General features: G+C 35.8%; 1 protein-coding gene across 6 annotated transcripts in view; it reads left to right on the top strand.

Moving 5' to 3' along the window:
- The window catches only part of SPHKAP (SPHK1 interactor, AKAP domain containing), a 202106-nt gene that overhangs the window by 26842 nt on the left and 158003 nt on the right, over positions 1-17261 (top strand). For 3 of the 6 annotated variants that reach the window (XM_034955311.3, XM_008975309.4, XM_008975308.4), the window contains exon 2: positions 6205-6283. The exons of the other annotated variants lie outside the window; for them this stretch is intronic. In XM_034955311.3, the coding sequence (XP_034811202.2) occupies positions 6205-6283 (79 nt within the window). The remainder of the gene's footprint in view (positions 1-6204; positions 6284-17261) is intronic. 6 annotated transcript variants of the gene reach the window in all.

Raw genomic sequence — 17261 nt, 5'->3', positions numbered from 1 at the left:
GAGGAATGTTGCTATACCATTTTTTAAAAATGGTTTTCTTGGGTGAGTTAAATAATAACCCTTTTGAATGGGTAACGGGCTTAAAAATAGTTTATTTATGGCTGGGCAAGGTAGCTCAAGCCTGTAATCCCAGCACTTTGGGAGGCTGAGGCGGGCAGATCACGAGGTCAGGAGATCAAGACCATCCTGGCTAACATGGTGAAACCCCGTCTCTAATGAAAATACAAAAAAAAAAAAAAAAAAATTAGCCAGGCATGGTGGCGGGCGCCTGTACTCCCAGCTACTCGGGAGGCTGAGGTAGGAGAATGGCGTGAACCTGGGAGGTGGAGCTTACAGTGAGCCTAGATCATGCCACTGCACTCCAGCCTGGGTGACAGAGCGAGAATCCATCTCAAAAAAAAAAATAAATAAAATATATATATATATAGAGAGAGAGAGAGAGAGAGAGAGTTTATTTACAAATTGTACAAAAATAGAATTTAATAAGTAATATTGACTATTCTAAGTTCTAAAATGCTGTCCAAATTAAAACTACCATTTTTAACTAATTTTGTTTCTTCAAATATAAAAACTAAGGGGAATTCTATAAAATCTCCCTAATATTCTTTACAAGTTAAGAATGTTTTAAATGTTGATTTGGCTCACATACTCTTTTTTCATGAAATGGAAAATGCAGGTATATTTTCCCCTTGTAAGTGCAATGTCTTTAAACATTACAGTTTAGGACTTACATGAAGATTTGCATTTTGTCTGTCGTTTTATTAATTATTTATTTATTTACTTTTGGTTGAGTGAATTTATGTGAGAAAAGAGAAAGTAGATGGTTAATTCTATTTTTCATTTTTGCATCTCATTCTAAAACCTGATCATTTTTAAGTTGCTTTTTTAACTGAGCAAGAGTGAGGAGTCATCAAAGATTGACATCCTATTTGCCATCCTTCTCTATCCAACTACTTCTGATTCTTTCTGGGAAGCTTTTCAGGCAATAGGCCAGTTCTGTCTAATTTAGTCTTTTCTGCTCACAAATATTATTAAGTCTCTCTTATGCTATCCACATTTTTCTTTAAGCCCGCTGGTGCTATCCTTCTCTGTGTTTTTCCCAACACTGTCAGATAAATGTTAAATGCCTGTGAATTTCTGTTCCAGAAATATGACAAAATTATTCATCAGTCCTCTTGCTGAAAATGACTAAAATTGCAAAAAAAAATTTAACATTTTAAAAGTATTGAAAAGTTGATAAGAAAATAAGGAATTACCAGCTAAATATCATCAGACCACCAAAGATAAATAGAAAATCTTAAATATCAGCCAGAATAAAAGATACATGACCTTTTTAAAAAATAACTAGACTGATACTTGACTTCACAAAAACAACAATGGAATTCTAAAGATAATAAAGTGATACTTTCAACATGCTGAAAGAAAATAATCGCAGTTTAGAATTCCATATCTGTGAAGAGATCTTGCAAGAATAACTAAAGACATTTTTATACAGACAAAAACTGAGAAAGTTACTTCTCACTGAAGAATATTACACAGGATTTACTTCAAGCCAAAGAAAGACAATCTCAGATATGATGTGTGAAATACAAAAAGAAATAAAGAATGAAGAAAGTTTTAAATATTCAGCAAATCTAAGCAAATAATGATTGTATAAAACAATATTAATAATAACCTGTGGGGCCAAAAATAATAAAAATGTAGGCAATAATGTAAGTTAGGAGGGTGCATTAGTTCGTTTTCACACTGCTGATAAAGACACACCTGAGACTGGGTAATTTATAAAGAAAAAGAGGTTTAATTGACTCACAGTTCCATGTGGCTGGGGAGGCCTCACAATCATGGTGGAAGAGGAAAAGCACATCTTACATGGCAGCAGACAAGAGAGAATGAGAGCCAAGTGAAAGGGGAAACCCCTTATAAAACCATCAGCTCTCGTGAGACTTAACACCACGAGAACAGTTATAGGGGAAACTCCCTCCATGATTCAATTACCTTCCACTGGGTCCCCCCACTCCCCACAGACATGGGAATTATGGGAGCTACAATTCAAGATGAGATTTGGCTGGGGACACAGCCAAACCATATTAGGGGAGTTAAAATGTTCTAAGATCCTTGTATTTACCAGGAGGAGGATAAAAATGTTAATTAGTTTTAGAACATAATAAGGTAAGTATACATATTTTATTTTTAGGATAACTACTAAAAAAAAAAAAAAGAAGGTATAACTTCCACACTAGGCCAAAAAATAATAAAACTTGACTAATGCAACTGAAGAAAGAATATAAAGAAGAGATGGGATTGTAGGAAAGCAGACATTAAATGGACCCAAATATATCAGCAGTTACATTAACAGTAAATGAACTAAATGCTGCAAATTAAATACAAAGATTATCAACAGGATTTTTAAAAAAATTAAACAAAGTAAGACATATTTAAAACATGAAATACTAATAAGTATGGAAAAATATATATCATCAAATGGCTAACCAAAGAAAACATGCAGCTGGGCAAAAGGAACTTTAAAATGGAAAGACATTGCTAGAAATAAAGTATAATGGTAAAGACCTACATTGCCAGCAAGATATGTTATTTTAAGTTTCTATTCACCTAATAAAATTGCCTCAAAAATAAAATAGCAAAATCAAACAGAATTACAAGAAGAAATTATTCAAAAATTTATAAAGAACTTTGAAGATTTGTATATCACAACCAGCTTAACTTAATGCAACTATGTAGAATACTACAACCAAAAGCTTTAGAAAGTATGTAACGTTTACAGAAATTGGCCATGCATAGTGGAGAGTAAAGCAATTCTCAACAAATACCAAGGATTAATGTCATGTGAAACATGTTATCTGAGTACAATACAATTTAACTAGAAATACAGACAAATTGAAAATTTCTAAATGGATAAAAAATTTAAAATACCCTTTCACTAGCATACAGAGCTACAAAACTGTTAAGAAAAGTAGAAAGTAATTTGAATTTAAGGATAATAAAAATTCCACATTTCAAAACCTGTAGAATGAAGATAAAGCCATTTTAAGAGAAACGCATATAGCCTTAAAAGTGTACTTTTTTTAAAAAAAGGCTAAATATAATACTAAATATAATAAGCACCTATCCTCTGAGATTTTAAAAACAACAACAAAATAACTCCAAAGAAAGTAAAGAAAGGAAATGATAATAAGACCTGAAATTAATACAAGAAAAAATAACCAGCCTTGCAACAGAATGAGATCCCATCACTACAAAAAATTTTTTTTAAACTATCACATCAAAACCACAATGAGATACCATCTCACACCAGTTAGAATGGCGATCATTACAAAGTCAGGAAACAACAGGTGCTGGAGAGGATGTGGAGAAATAGGAACACTTTTACACTATTGGTGGGACTGTAAACTAGTTCAACCATTGTGGAAGTCAGTGTGGCGATTCCTCAGGGATCTAGAGCTAGAAATACCATTTGACCCAGCCATCCCATTACTTCGTATATACCCAAAGGACTATAAATCATGCTGCTATAAAGACACATGCACACATATGTTTATTGCGGCACTATTCACAATAGCAAAGACTTGGAACCAACCCAAATGTCCAACAATGATAGACTGGATTAAGAAAATGTGGCACATATACACCATGGAATACTATGCAGCCATAAAAAATGATGAGTTCATGTCCTTTGTAGGGACATGGATGAAACTGGAAATCATCATTCTTAGTAAACTATCGCAAGGACAAAAAACCATACACCACATGTTCTCACTCATAGATGGGAATTGAACAATGAGAACACATGGACACAGGAAGGGGAACATCACACTCTGGGGACTGTTGTGGGGTGGGGGGAGGGGGGAGGGATAGCATTAGGAGATATACCTAATGCTAAATGACGAGTTAATGGGTGCAGCACATCAGCATGGCACATGTATACACATGTAACTAACCTGCACATTGTGCACATGTACCCTAAAACTTAAAGTATAATAATTATAATAAAATAAATAAATAAATAAACTATCTATGCATGGTGGTGCTTACCTGTAGTGCCAACTACTGGGAGGCTGAGGTATGAGAATCGCTTGAGCCAAGGAGATCGAGGCTGTGATGAGCCATGATGGCACCACTGCACTCCAGCCTGGGCGACAGAATGAGACCCTGTCTCCAAAAAAAGAAACATAGACTATGGAGAATAAATAAATCAAAAGTTGGTTCTTTGAAAATACAAATCAAATTGACAAATGCCTGGTATCCTTAATTTTAAAAGAGGGCTAGAAGCCCATAAAACAATGTTAAAAATGAAAAAAAAGTAAACATCATTATAGATATTACAGACAAAAGTATTATTAATAATATAACATTATTAAAATGTTATGTTGATACATAAAAATAAGATTTAGATAAAACAGGCAATTTTGAGTACAAATATAACTTACTAAAGTAACTCAAGAAGAAATGGAAACCACAAATAGTCTACAGACATTAATTTGATTCTGTGATCAAAAACCTTCTAACAGAAAATTTCTACTCCCAGATAGCTTTGCAGGAGAATTCTGCCAAATATTTGATAAATAGGTAATTCCAATAGTATACAAATTCTCCCAGCAAGTAGAAAAATAGAAATGTCCTGAATTAGCTTGACAGGGGAACAAAGGAAATATAGCAAGTCTCATTCATGAACAAAAGAACAGCTGCCCAACCAAAATATTAGAAAGTTGGGTTCCACAACGTGTAAAAAAGATAATATTGTTATAAAACTGAGTTTATCTCAGGAATTCAAGCCTGGTTTAACATTAGAAAATCAACTATTATAATCAATCAAATTAACAAATAAAATTAAAGCACTAGAAAACCACAGACAGACAAGAACTTCCTTAACTTAATAAACAGTATCTACAGAAACCTATAGCAAGCATAATACATGGTGGTGTAACTTTAAGGATTTTTGCATTACTCTATTCAACATTTCCTGAAGGTCCTAGCCCAAGCAGTAAAGCAAAAATGAGAAACAAACAGTAAAACATTTAGAAAGGAAGAAACCAAATCTGAGCATTTCCAGTTTATTTGATTGTGTACATAGAAAATAAAAAATAATCTGCAGATAAATTATGCATTATTAGACTGAATAAATTTAGGATGTTTGCTGAATATAAATCAGAAAATTTACATAAATAATTTTTCATATGAGTCACAAACTAAAAGGGAAAATTTTAAAAAGGAAACCATTTATAATGTTATCAATAAATGTGAAATTTCTAGGAGTAAATCTAAAAAGAGCATGCAAGACCTTTCCAGAGAGAATTATAAGTAGCTTAGATTGGAGATCCTCTTCTGTGACTACAGATGGTTGCTCCTTCATCCCTAATGCTCTCTTCCCCAATCCCTCCACACAAGGCAGGTGTCCTGCCTTTATGTCTCTGATATTTTACTACCTTAGTTCTTCTCCGGCATTCTCATTCACACAGTAAAATCGTATTGAATTCTAATGATTTACCAGTGACTATCAGGCAATGAGATGTAAAGATAATTTCACTGACTACATCTTATTCACTTCTTGCTTCTATATACATTGATATTATTGATTTTACTTTTTCATAATTATAATGACTTTTTAGCTTTTGAGATTTGAAGTAATATCCTATTGATCTGCATGATTTGCATTGCAAAAAAGAACTAGAGCATGCCTTACAGGTGAGCATTGTGTAGACTTAGTCAAAGTAAACAAGTCATACAAAAAAGCTGAAATAAATGTTCATAAACTATGTGGTCTTAAAATTCTCTCTATTAGAATATTAAGCCTGAGAAACACAAAGTGTGTTTCTTACCCAGATATTCATAAAACAAACTGGAAGGCCCTGAAAGTTTTATCCACATGATGTAAATTACCTCTTTAACGCATCAATTATATGAAGCTCAATCAGACACAAATCCAGCGTATTACCCAAGACAGATGTTATCTGGAAATATATTTGCAAACTTTCAACTCTTTCCTGAGTTTTAACAAAATGATTACATCTTCACCATCTAGCTACTTGTGTTCTTTTTAAAACAGCCTGGTGAGATCTGCATCTTTCCTCTTAAATAATACTAAAACTTCTGTTTCTTTTTTTCCCCCTACCCTCTCCTCTCTTGCTTTCTCTCCAAATCTGCTGGTGTTTGTAACTCCCTTATTGTGGGTGTGGTCCTCTCCGTCAGCCATGTGGGTAGTTGAACCAAACTCACCTACCTGCCTCTCTGCTGCCTTGCCCACCAGGAGACACTCCCAGGAATCCAGGTTGGTTGTGGGGTGTGGGGTCCAGGGGATTATAAAGCCAAGTCGTGATCAGGGCCTCCTCTTCCATTCCAGCATCCCATGAGCCCTCTGGGATCCCAGGTCTCGGGTTTTGGCCCTGCCCTTGCAAGCGTCCTTGTTTAGGGTACTTCAGCCAGACAGCAAACTGTGCTGCACACCTTCCCTCTTCTTTACCATCAAATTTTACCCATTCTGTGGCCAATTCCCGATCCTGCTACCTTCTTCTAGCTTAGATGACTGTAAGGAATTAGGGATTTCAGCGCAAGACTAGACAGGTGGCAGACATTTTTAGTTAGGCAGAGCATTCCTCTTTCCTCAAATGTCAAAAGGAGGATGGTTTTCTACTTGCATGGAAACCTAGGACTGGCAGTGTGTTTGGGGGATACCCCTCAATGACCCAAGTACCCCTCTTCTCTCAACAAGAGTAGCCATACAACCTGGTGCATCCAGAGAGGCAGCTTCTTACGCTAACCCTCACTCCTGTCTGCATTGCTCTTCTCTGGGCTCCAGTATCTCAATAAAACCAGAGCACCCAAAAGAAAAACAGTTCTAAAGACAGTTAGTATGGGACAAAAGCACGTTGTATTCTGTGAGGACAACAGGGCGTCCAGGAAAGCGCACAGGCCGGAGTCAGTTTCGTCTAGGTTCGGATTCCAAATTAAGCCTCTTGATTAAGTGCAACTGAGTAAATCAAATTGCACTTGATTAAGTGCAACTGAGTAAATCAAATTGCACTTGATTAAGTGCAACTGAGTAAATCAAGTTGCACTTAAGTGACTACATCTTATTCACTTCTTGCTTCTATATACATTGATATTATTGATTTTATTTTTTCATAATTATAATGACTTTTTAGCTTTTGAGATTTGAAGTAATATCCTATTGATCTGCATGATTTGCATTGCAAAAGAGAACTAGAGCATGCCTTACAGGTGAGCATTGTGTAGAGACTTAGTCAAAGTAAACAAGTCATACAAAAAAGCTGAAATAAATGTTCATAAACTATGTGGTCTTAAAATTCTCTCTATTAGAATATTAAGCCTGAGAAACACAAAGTGTGTTTCTTACCCAGATATTCATAAAACAAACTGGAAGGCCCTGAAAGTTTTATCCACATGATGTAAATTACCTCTTTAACGCATCAATTATATGAAGCTCAATCAGACACAAATCCTAAGCCTGAGTAAATGCTAAGCCTGAGTCTCAGTCTCCTTAGAAATGTAATAGTCAAATAGCACCTCCCCTCTTGTGATGCTGTGGGGATTTAAAGTGGCAAATATAAAAATCCTGTCACAATGACTGGGGCAAAATAGGTGCTCTATAAAGTATGTTTATTACCATTGACTGAAGTTATCTCCCTTCGGTAACAACAAAGCTTGTAAAGTGAATCATATGAGTCCCATTTCACAGATGAGGAACCTGAAGCTCAGGGAGATTAGGGAATTTTCCCAAGGTCGAACTCGTAAAAGTGGCAGTCGGGACCCAAGTTCCAGTCTTCTGACTTCTGCGTAGTAGTATCTTCACCACACCTTATGGCATAAGAAATGTTCAGACTTTGACATATTTATATTAACTGCCAGTCTTCTCAGGTGGCATATGTATTTAATGTGTAGATACTGTTATACATTGCCTCATTAATTCTACTGGTTTTAAATATTGCAATTGTAAACTATATGCATCTTGTATTGATTTTTAAAAAACAGAAATTATGAGATTTCCACTCACGGTTTATATGTATGATTTCTACTTATCTGATAGATTCACTAACATTGGTATCTCAGGACTATAGACTCTCACAGACAAAAGCATGGAGTTATAATTAAAAGATCATCTTTATTAACTTACTTAAAGATAAATCACAAGATCTTTTAAGTGGTGCCATTATTGACCCTACCACATTTATGGAGCACTGACTAATTGTCAGGCATTGCACTAAGTATATTGTGGAGTTCAATAGTGAATCAGATATTCTTTTCATCTCAAGAACTAAATAACAAATTTAGAAATAAAATATGGCAATTTTAATTCAACTCCACCTAAATTGGAAAATCCGCCTTCCTTCAATCTAAAATGCAAATGTGCCTTAAGATGGAGATTGGTACATATTAACATTGAGGGGTGAAGATATAATTACTGAATTTTATTTTTATAGATATTGTCTCCAAGAGGAAGAAAATATCCAATTCTTTGTCAGATGCATAAGTAGCTTGCTGGCACTATTCACAATAGCTAAGACATGGAATGAACCTATATGCCCATCAATGACAGATAGGTTAAAGAAAATGTGGTACATATACACCATGGAATATTATGCAGTCATTAACAAAGAACAAGGTCGTGTCTTTTGCGGGAACACGCATGGAACTGGAGACTATTATCCTTAGCAAACTAATACAGGAACAGAAAACCAAATACTGCATGTTCTCACTTATCAGTGATGAGAACACATGCACACAAAGAAGGAAACAACAGCCAATGGTGTTAATTTGAGGGTGGAGGAGGAAAAGCAGCAGAAAAAATAACTATTGGGTACTGGGCTTAATACCTGGGTGATGAAATAATCTGTACACAAACTCCCATGACACGAGTTTACCTATGTAACAAACCTTCACGTGCAACCCCAAACCTAAAATAAAAGTTAAAAAAAAATAGTAATAAGTAGCTTGCTAGAGGATTTTTAGGACAGTGAAAATACTCTCACTCTGTTTAATACCATAATGGTGGATATATGTGTCACTTTTCCAAACCTATAGAATACACAAGGCCAAAAGTGAGCACTAATGTGAACTGTGGGTGTTGGGTGATTACGACGTGTCAATGGGGGTTCATCCTTTGTAACAAATGTACCACTATGGTTGGGGATATTGACAATGGGAAGGATGTGTGTGGAGGAGCAGGGGGTACATGGGAACTCTCCGGACCTTCCTGTTAAATTTGCTGTGAACCTAAAATTGCTCTAAACATAGTTTTGAAAAAAAAGAAAACCAAACAATTTCTCTAACGTGAAAGGCAAAAACAAAAGCAAAAAAATCTGAGGGGAGAAAACCTAAGTCGAAAAATATGTCTGGGATGTTTGTTATCCGAGGATCATGTAATTAAATATTTTCCAGGCCAATGATTGTAATGAAAAGGAGTAGGCCCACAAGCCACAATTTAGAGGGGTCCCGAGTTTGCCAATTACTGCCCAGTGTAGCCCCATTTACCACATTTTCCAGAGAAGACAGAAACTCAGTCTTTTTTAGGTACATTCTTTCAGTCTTCAATTGTTGGCAGCTAATTTAAAATATTTAATACTGTGCAGGCCAACATGGCTCCCGCTTTCTCAGTTCTGTTTATACTCTCATTGCTAAATGTTTTTGATATAAAACTACTTCTATTTTAAGTTTACTATATTTTTATTTATAATTTTTTAATATCTACAAGCTGTACTTTTTAAAGTCCTAAAAGGAAAATGCATTCATGATGGGAATTAAGTTACCTAAATTAAGTGGAAATAATCTATAATTGTAATAATAGAAACTCCAGGTACATTCTGGAGAGCCATTCATTGAATCCTAATATGCTTGCCAAAATGAGAGCCAAAATCACCTGGGCAAGCTTATCCTCCCAACTCTTTCTTAACGAATATTCTTTAATCCCATTTCAACATGCTGCATGTTTGGTTCTTCTTTAAAAATTTTTCTACAAGCTGTAAATATTTTCTAAATACTCCCCATAATATATACTAAATGTATAGAAAATATAGAAAGGACAGTAAATCCAATAAAGGGCTCAATAAATCCTGGAGTCCGCTAAAGTAGTTAAAGAAAAATGAAACCAGTAGTATTGGCCATTCTTACACATTAGGAGATTAGAAGATAGATACTGCTTTTAAGAGCATTCCTTTTTGTGGTGTGATGATGTCGTTGTTTTAAACTGTGTCAGAAACTATCCAGCTGACTCCAAGAGGTTTGGCTCTTGGTTTAAGTCTCATTATCCAGAATCAGTGAAGTGCTCCATAGGATTGTCCAAGTTTGCTTTCGTTTCACCACCTATCTGCATATACAACTAGAAATCATTTGACAGCCTCATCCCTCAGAGATATGGAGGAGGCAACATATAGACTCATAAACAATTATCCGTGATAAAAGATCCTTCTCAGGCAGGACTAAAGCTTTTGCCGTGGGATGTTATCTTTGGCTTTAAGGAATATTTGCTGGCTTTATTGGTTTTGTCACTTTTTCCAATCACATCAGTCCCCTTTACTGTGGCCGCTAAATTGTCTGTTATCTTTGGTGGGACCCATTACAACTCATCATCAAAGCAGTAACCTATGTATTAAGATTGAAAATTTCATTTGATTTCAAAGGAAAGCATTATTTAATAATCAGAAAATTTCCTCAGAACTCTTAAGTGTAATAGAATTTCACATTTCCTGTTTGTTCATTTCACATGCCTATTTGTTTATAGGCACTAGATTTCAAAATACCTTTATATCACCCATTTTAAAATAAAGAACTTTTTCTAGTCACAAAATAGTATATATTAAATATATAAAAAATATAGAAAGGGGCAAGAAAAAATATCACAAATAGCTACATTATCCAAAGATAGCTGCTATTAACATTTTCATGTTTCTATATATATGAAACTATGTATGTTTTTGTTTTAATGAACTCATTGATTCAACAAACATTTCCTGAGCATTTACAATATGCCAGGCATTATTCTTGGACTGGAACTACATCGTGGAAAACCAAAAAAGATAAGTGCATTCATGAAATTTATAATCTATAGGGCATGGGGTGGGAGCACACAAGGAGAGGCACATAAAATAAATAATAAACACAGGAAACAAATACATTCTATAGAACATTGGAACATCATACTGATACTGAGAAAAATAGATCAGGGTAGGAGAGACTGGGCAAACAGAGATAAAGAGGCCTGTGTGGCAAATCTAGTTAGGGGAGTCAGAGGAAGTCTCATTGAGAAGGTGACATTTGAGAAAGTCCTGAAAGAAATAATGAAGTGAGATGTGCAGATCTCAACGCACAGAGCATTTCCAGCAGAGGCAACAGTTAGGGAAGGCCCTAAGACAGCAACTGTGCCTGGCCTGTTTTAGGAACAGCAGAGAGGCCAGTGTGGCCAGAGTGATTCGATAGAGGGAGAAGGCAAAAAGACAAGGTCACAGCAGTAACAGACGGTCCATGCATGCAGGACTTGGTAGTCCGTGGCAAGGACTTACAATTTTGCTTGAAGTAAAATGCAGAGCTCCTGCAAGATCTTAAGAACAGAAATGACCTGAATGGCTGGGCATGGTGGCTCACGCTTGTAATCCTGGCACTTTGGGAGGCTAAGGCGGGGAGATCATCTGAGGTCAGGAGTTCGAGATTAGCCTGGCCAACATGGTGAAACCCTCGTCGCTACAAAAAAAAAAAAAAAAAAAAAAAAAAAAAAAGCCAGGTGTTTTGGCTTGGCACGCGCCTGTAATCCCAGCTACTTGGGAGGCTGACACAGGAGAATTGCTTGAACCAGGGAGGCGGAGGTTACAGTGAACCAAGATCACACCACTGCACTCCAGCCTGGGCGACAGAGTGAGACCCCCATCTCAAAAATTAAAATTAAAATTAAAAATAAAAAAAATTTAAAAAGAAAGAAATGACCTGAATGGACTTATATTTTTATTGTCATTATATTATTTTAGAGACAGGATCCAGCCCTGTCTTTATATACATATATTTCATAGAGACAGGGTCTCATTATGTTGCCCAGACTTGTCTTGAACTCCTGGCCTCAAGCTATCCTCCTGCCTTGGCCTCCCAAAGCACTGAGATTACAGGTGTGAGCCACCGCACCTGGCCCAGTCTTATATTTTAAAATAATACATTCATATCAATAGTTACATAGTGTAATATTTTGCACCCAACTGTGTTCAGTTAACATGGGAACATTTTCCCATGACATTTTTGAGGGCAAAGGGGCATCATCTTCATGTCTGCATACTAACCTTATCAATGTACTTATTGGTGAATGTATTTCTAATGTTTAGGTTTTTTTTTAATTAAGAATAACAAATTGAATATCTCAGTGTGTAAGTCTTTCGTTTGGTGTCTATCATCTAAAATAGATTCCTCGTGGAAAGCATTGCTGACTAATAAGCATGCACGGATAAGAATTGTGGAAAGTATGGGCAGGTGGTTTTCAGAAATGTCATATAAATGTGTACTCCCAGAAGCAACATGCAAAGCAACACTCATTTTTTAACTTTTATTTTAGGTTAGGGGGTACATGTGAAGGTTTGTTATATAGATAAACTCATGTCATGGGGGTTTGTTGTACAGATTATTTCATCACTCAGATATTAAGCCCAGTACCCAGTAGCTATTTTTCCTTGTCCTCTCCCTCCTCCCACCCTCCACCCTCCAAAACGCCCCAGTGTGTGTTGTCCTCATCTAGGTGTCCGTATGCTCTTGTCATTTAGCTCTCACTTAAAAGTGGTAAACTGCAGTATTTGGTTTTCTCTTCCTGCGTTAGTTTGCTAAGGATAATAGCCTCCAGCACCATCCATGTTCTCATAAAAAACATGATCTTGTTCTTTTTTATGGCTGATAATATTCCAGTAACATATAATCCTTTTTTTTTTTTTTTTTTTTTTTTGAGATGGAGTCTCGCTCTGTCACCCAGGCTGGAGTGCAGTGGCGCCATCTCGGCTCACTGCAAGCTCTGCCTCCTAGGTTCACGCCATTCTCCGGCCTCAGCCTCCCGTCCAGTAACACATTATTTTAATTAACAGAATACTATATGTTTTCTTAATTTCAGAGAGCAACAAAATTCATCCCTTCACTTATTTATCAACAAAGATTTCTTAAAATGTACACTCTGCCCAGCAGTCCCTGGGCACAACAGAATGGTGTACACTCATGCTCTTCACATGCAACTACGTTTCTTCTCTCTCCTCTTTTACTCCCCTTCACTTCATTATACTATTTCATATGACTGCCTTTAACTGTAAACAATCAACATGAGCGTCTCAAGCCAGAGTCCCATTCCATGTCTAACCTTCAGTAACATTTCCTTAATTCAGTTCCATTTGGTGGTGTTTGTGATAAGTGAAGCAGGGCCTCCACAGAACCATAACTACCGGAATGCCTAGAGGGAAGGATTTGCCAATCAAATTAAGAAGGCAAACAGAAAAAGAAAAATATACATTAAATACAAATAGTTATTATATATTTTTAATGTAACCATTAAATTTTCTCCAATAAAACTAACATTTTAGCAATACCACTACTTTTCTCTGGAAACACTTTCAATTCATGTTTTTCACTAATATCAGATTAGTCTTCTGTAAGCTTTAGAGCTTTGCTTTAATGATCTCAATATTTTCCCATGATAATTGATATAAAATTGTACGCATGAACAGGCTGCATCTTTGTATTGTCCTAGAATAATTGATTAAATTCTGTGTTCTCTTGGATTTAAAAAAAGCCTTTGTTATTCTTCATTTTATAATCTAATGATAATAGTTAATAGTCAGCAGAAGAATAGAAATTTCTCATTGTATATATTTTGAAATCCTAGCTCTAAGAAAAGTGTCACTATAATAAATATTTATGCAATTTATTCAAAAATGTGCATATATTAATGTTGAATATGAAAATGTGCTGAAAACCTATGAAGGAGACTCTTAAGAGTAAATAGATTTACAGGGCTTCATGTGGTATTTCTCAGTTTCATATTGAGTAATTACCTGTGCTAGGTGCTACATGACTCCTTTACAGGAAATAGCACCATGAAACCACCACAACCATCTCATGACAAAGCTTCTATTATCATCTGCATTTTACAGATGAGAAAACTAAGGTTTAGAGAGGGTTGAGTAACAGATCCAACTCCATCTCTCTAGTAACTGGTAGAAATGGAATTTGCCCTTAGATTCTTGAATGCCAACACACTAGGAACTGGCTTTATTTAGACTCACTTAGATGACACGGTCACAGAAGCAAAGCATTTAAAGGAGTGTTAGAGATCACAGCGGAAAATAACATGGTATGGTGTCTAGAGCAGCAACTGAAATCTTAGGTCTGTTATTTGGCAGCAATATAATCTTGTCATATTAGGCTGTTTTTTTGCTATAAAGAAATACCTGAGACTGGGAAATTTATCAGAAGAGATGTTTAATTGGCTCATAGTTCTGCAGGCTGTACAAGAAGCATAACACTGGCATCTGCTTCTGTGGAGGCCTCTGGAAGCTTATAATCATGATGGGAGACAAAGGGGGAGTGGGCATGTCACATGGCAAAAGCAGAAGAGAGCGAGAGGGGGGTGTCATCCACTTTTAAACAGCCAGATCTCACGAAAAGTCACTCACTATTGTGAGGACAGCACCAAGGAGATGGTGCTAAGCCATTCATAAGAAATCCACCCCCCATGATCCAATCACTTCCCACCATGCCCCACTTCTAATACTGGGGATTATAATTCAACATGAGATTTGGGAGGGGACACATATCCAAACTATATCACTTGGATTACGTGTCAACCTCATCAATCCTCAGTTTCTCCTCTATAAAACGGGTATAATGAAATTAGTATGTAAAGCACGCTATAGAGTGCTCAGTACCTGCTGTGCATTAAATGAGGGTAAATTCTGTTAGAAGTAGTATGAAGAAGATCATATATCAGAGTGAGACACCTGCCCAAGTGGTTTGATGGAAGAACACGGGAATATGAAGCAATTACGGTAACATACATTCTGAATGTCCCTGAACTACAGTCTAGATTTAGCAGAATGCAGTCATATACATAGTGTGCTTTGACTATCTGAAAAATATATACCTCATTTTTTTTTTTTTTAGAAATAAATAACTCTAGGCCGGGTGCAGTAGCTCACGCCTGTAATCCCCACACTTCGAGAGGCCAAGACAGTCACATCACCTGAGGTCAGGAGATTGAGACCAGCCTGGCCAACATGGTGAAACCCCATGTTTCAATACAAAATACAAAAATTAGCCGGGCATGGTGGTGGGTGCCTATGATTTCAGCTACTCAGGAGGCTGAGTCAGGAGAATCACTTGAACCCAGGAGGTGGAGGTTGCAGTGAGCTGAGGTCATGCCACTGCACTCCAGCCTGGGCAAAAGAGCAAGACTCTATCTCAAAAGAAAAAGAAGAAATAAAAGAAAAGAAAGAAAGAAAGAAAGAGAGAGAGAAAGAAAGAAAAAAAATAAAGAAATAAAGAACTCTAGGGATAAATATTTCTATAGTAATGATCTAGTGGTATTCATGTATAAATATGCACATATTCATGCAAAATTAACTTAGCAGCAGGAATGTGTACTTTCTATCTTACATTAAAATAATGTTTTTATACACATTATTTGTAGGGCACACATTTTGAAAAAATTCCCCCATAGCCTTCATTAAAAAATGAAAGAGAAAAGAGAAAAAGGCTAAGTCATCATGCTCACTTGCTTGATACTTTTTCGGAATGAGGGATTATAGTTGAGGTCTTGGGAAAGCCTGAGATTGTGAAACAGCTTTTAAAGATATAAAACTAGTAAATCTGTACAGTAGTGATCAAACCATAGGAAATAACTTGTTATTGTCTTCTTAATGAGAGGTAATATATCAATTTACAAAGCACAGATTGTTCAATAAGTGTTATTTTATATTGTCATATAATCTCCAATAACATTCTATTTGGAAGTACAGCTGTTTTCTTACATTAGGAAGTTTACTATTTGGTTGTCTTTTCTAATGTAATCCAGAAATTTTATATAGTATCTGTTTAAGAAGAGATTTCACATTTTACTGTGTATATCTGATAGATTTAGAGTTGCCTAAATAAAAAAACATTAATTGAACAATATTCAACATAGTGTTTTAGAGAAAACATTATATTGGCTATTGTTGAAAAAAGATTTCGGAACTGAAAATAGGGAATTTATCCGCTGTTGGTATTTACAAATTACATCTCAAATGAAATAACAATACTAAGTAGTGTCTTTGCTTTTCATCTTCTTTTAATAATCAAGATTGAATTAGAGGATAGCTAAATTTGAGGCCATTCTTTCTTCTAAGAATGGGACACTTGTTTTATGATTAATAATGAATGACCTGTTTATATTTTCTTTATTGCCACTTACCAATACCTCAAAAAGTGAAACGCAAACTCAGGTCTGCAACAACATTTTCACCAATCTGAAGACAAAAAGCTGTAATAAAATGTTCTCATCCATCTTTTCTTGAAAAGAAATATCCTTCATTCTTGGATAATACATCACAGTTTCTTGCTACACCATTACAAAGCCCTTTATTTGAAGAATGATGGTTAAAGCAGAACTATAAGGGGTTTTCTTGAAGTTTATTTGGGAAAATAAAAGGCTGGGCCCTTTATAACATTATTACTGCCGTGGTTATTTTTATTTTACTGGTCTAGGAGATTAAGAAGTCTGGAATTTATTTTACAGCTATGGAGCCACCTTTAAGTATTGAAACAGAACATAAAATGATGGCTTCTAAATATTTTCAAGGTTTGGTAATAGTTTCCTATGACACATTTTCTAAAATCTTACAGAATAAATGAGGATTTTGTAGGTCTTTCAGCTACCAATGAGTTGGTGACATATTTAATTTGCATGAATGACATGACATGTCCAACCTAGGAAAGAAAGAAAAAAAATATAAACTTCTTACCTAGGAGATGAAACCAGAAAAATGTACACAGCAATAAATGAAAAATTTTGTACTGGATACATATTTAAATTGTTAAAACAGATTTTATGCAAGTTATTGCAGTAGGAGTGAGAGCTGTCGGTGCAGAACTGAGGTTAACTCCTAATACAGCAAGGACGAGTGGAAATTTATACCCCACAGGCAGAGTGAAGGGGTTAGTGAACAGAAAATTACTAAGAGGGGATGTCAACAGCAGGGGATTCTTGCTAAACTGTCCTAATGGGGTGCTTACTAGACAGGCCA

This window comes from Pan paniscus, chromosome 13 (genome assembly GCF_029289425.2).
Source record: "Pan paniscus chromosome 13, NHGRI_mPanPan1-v2.0_pri, whole genome shotgun sequence".
Lineage (NCBI taxonomy): Eukaryota > Metazoa > Chordata > Mammalia > Primates > Hominidae > Pan > Pan paniscus.
This window is presented reverse-complemented; position numbering and strand designations above follow the sequence as displayed.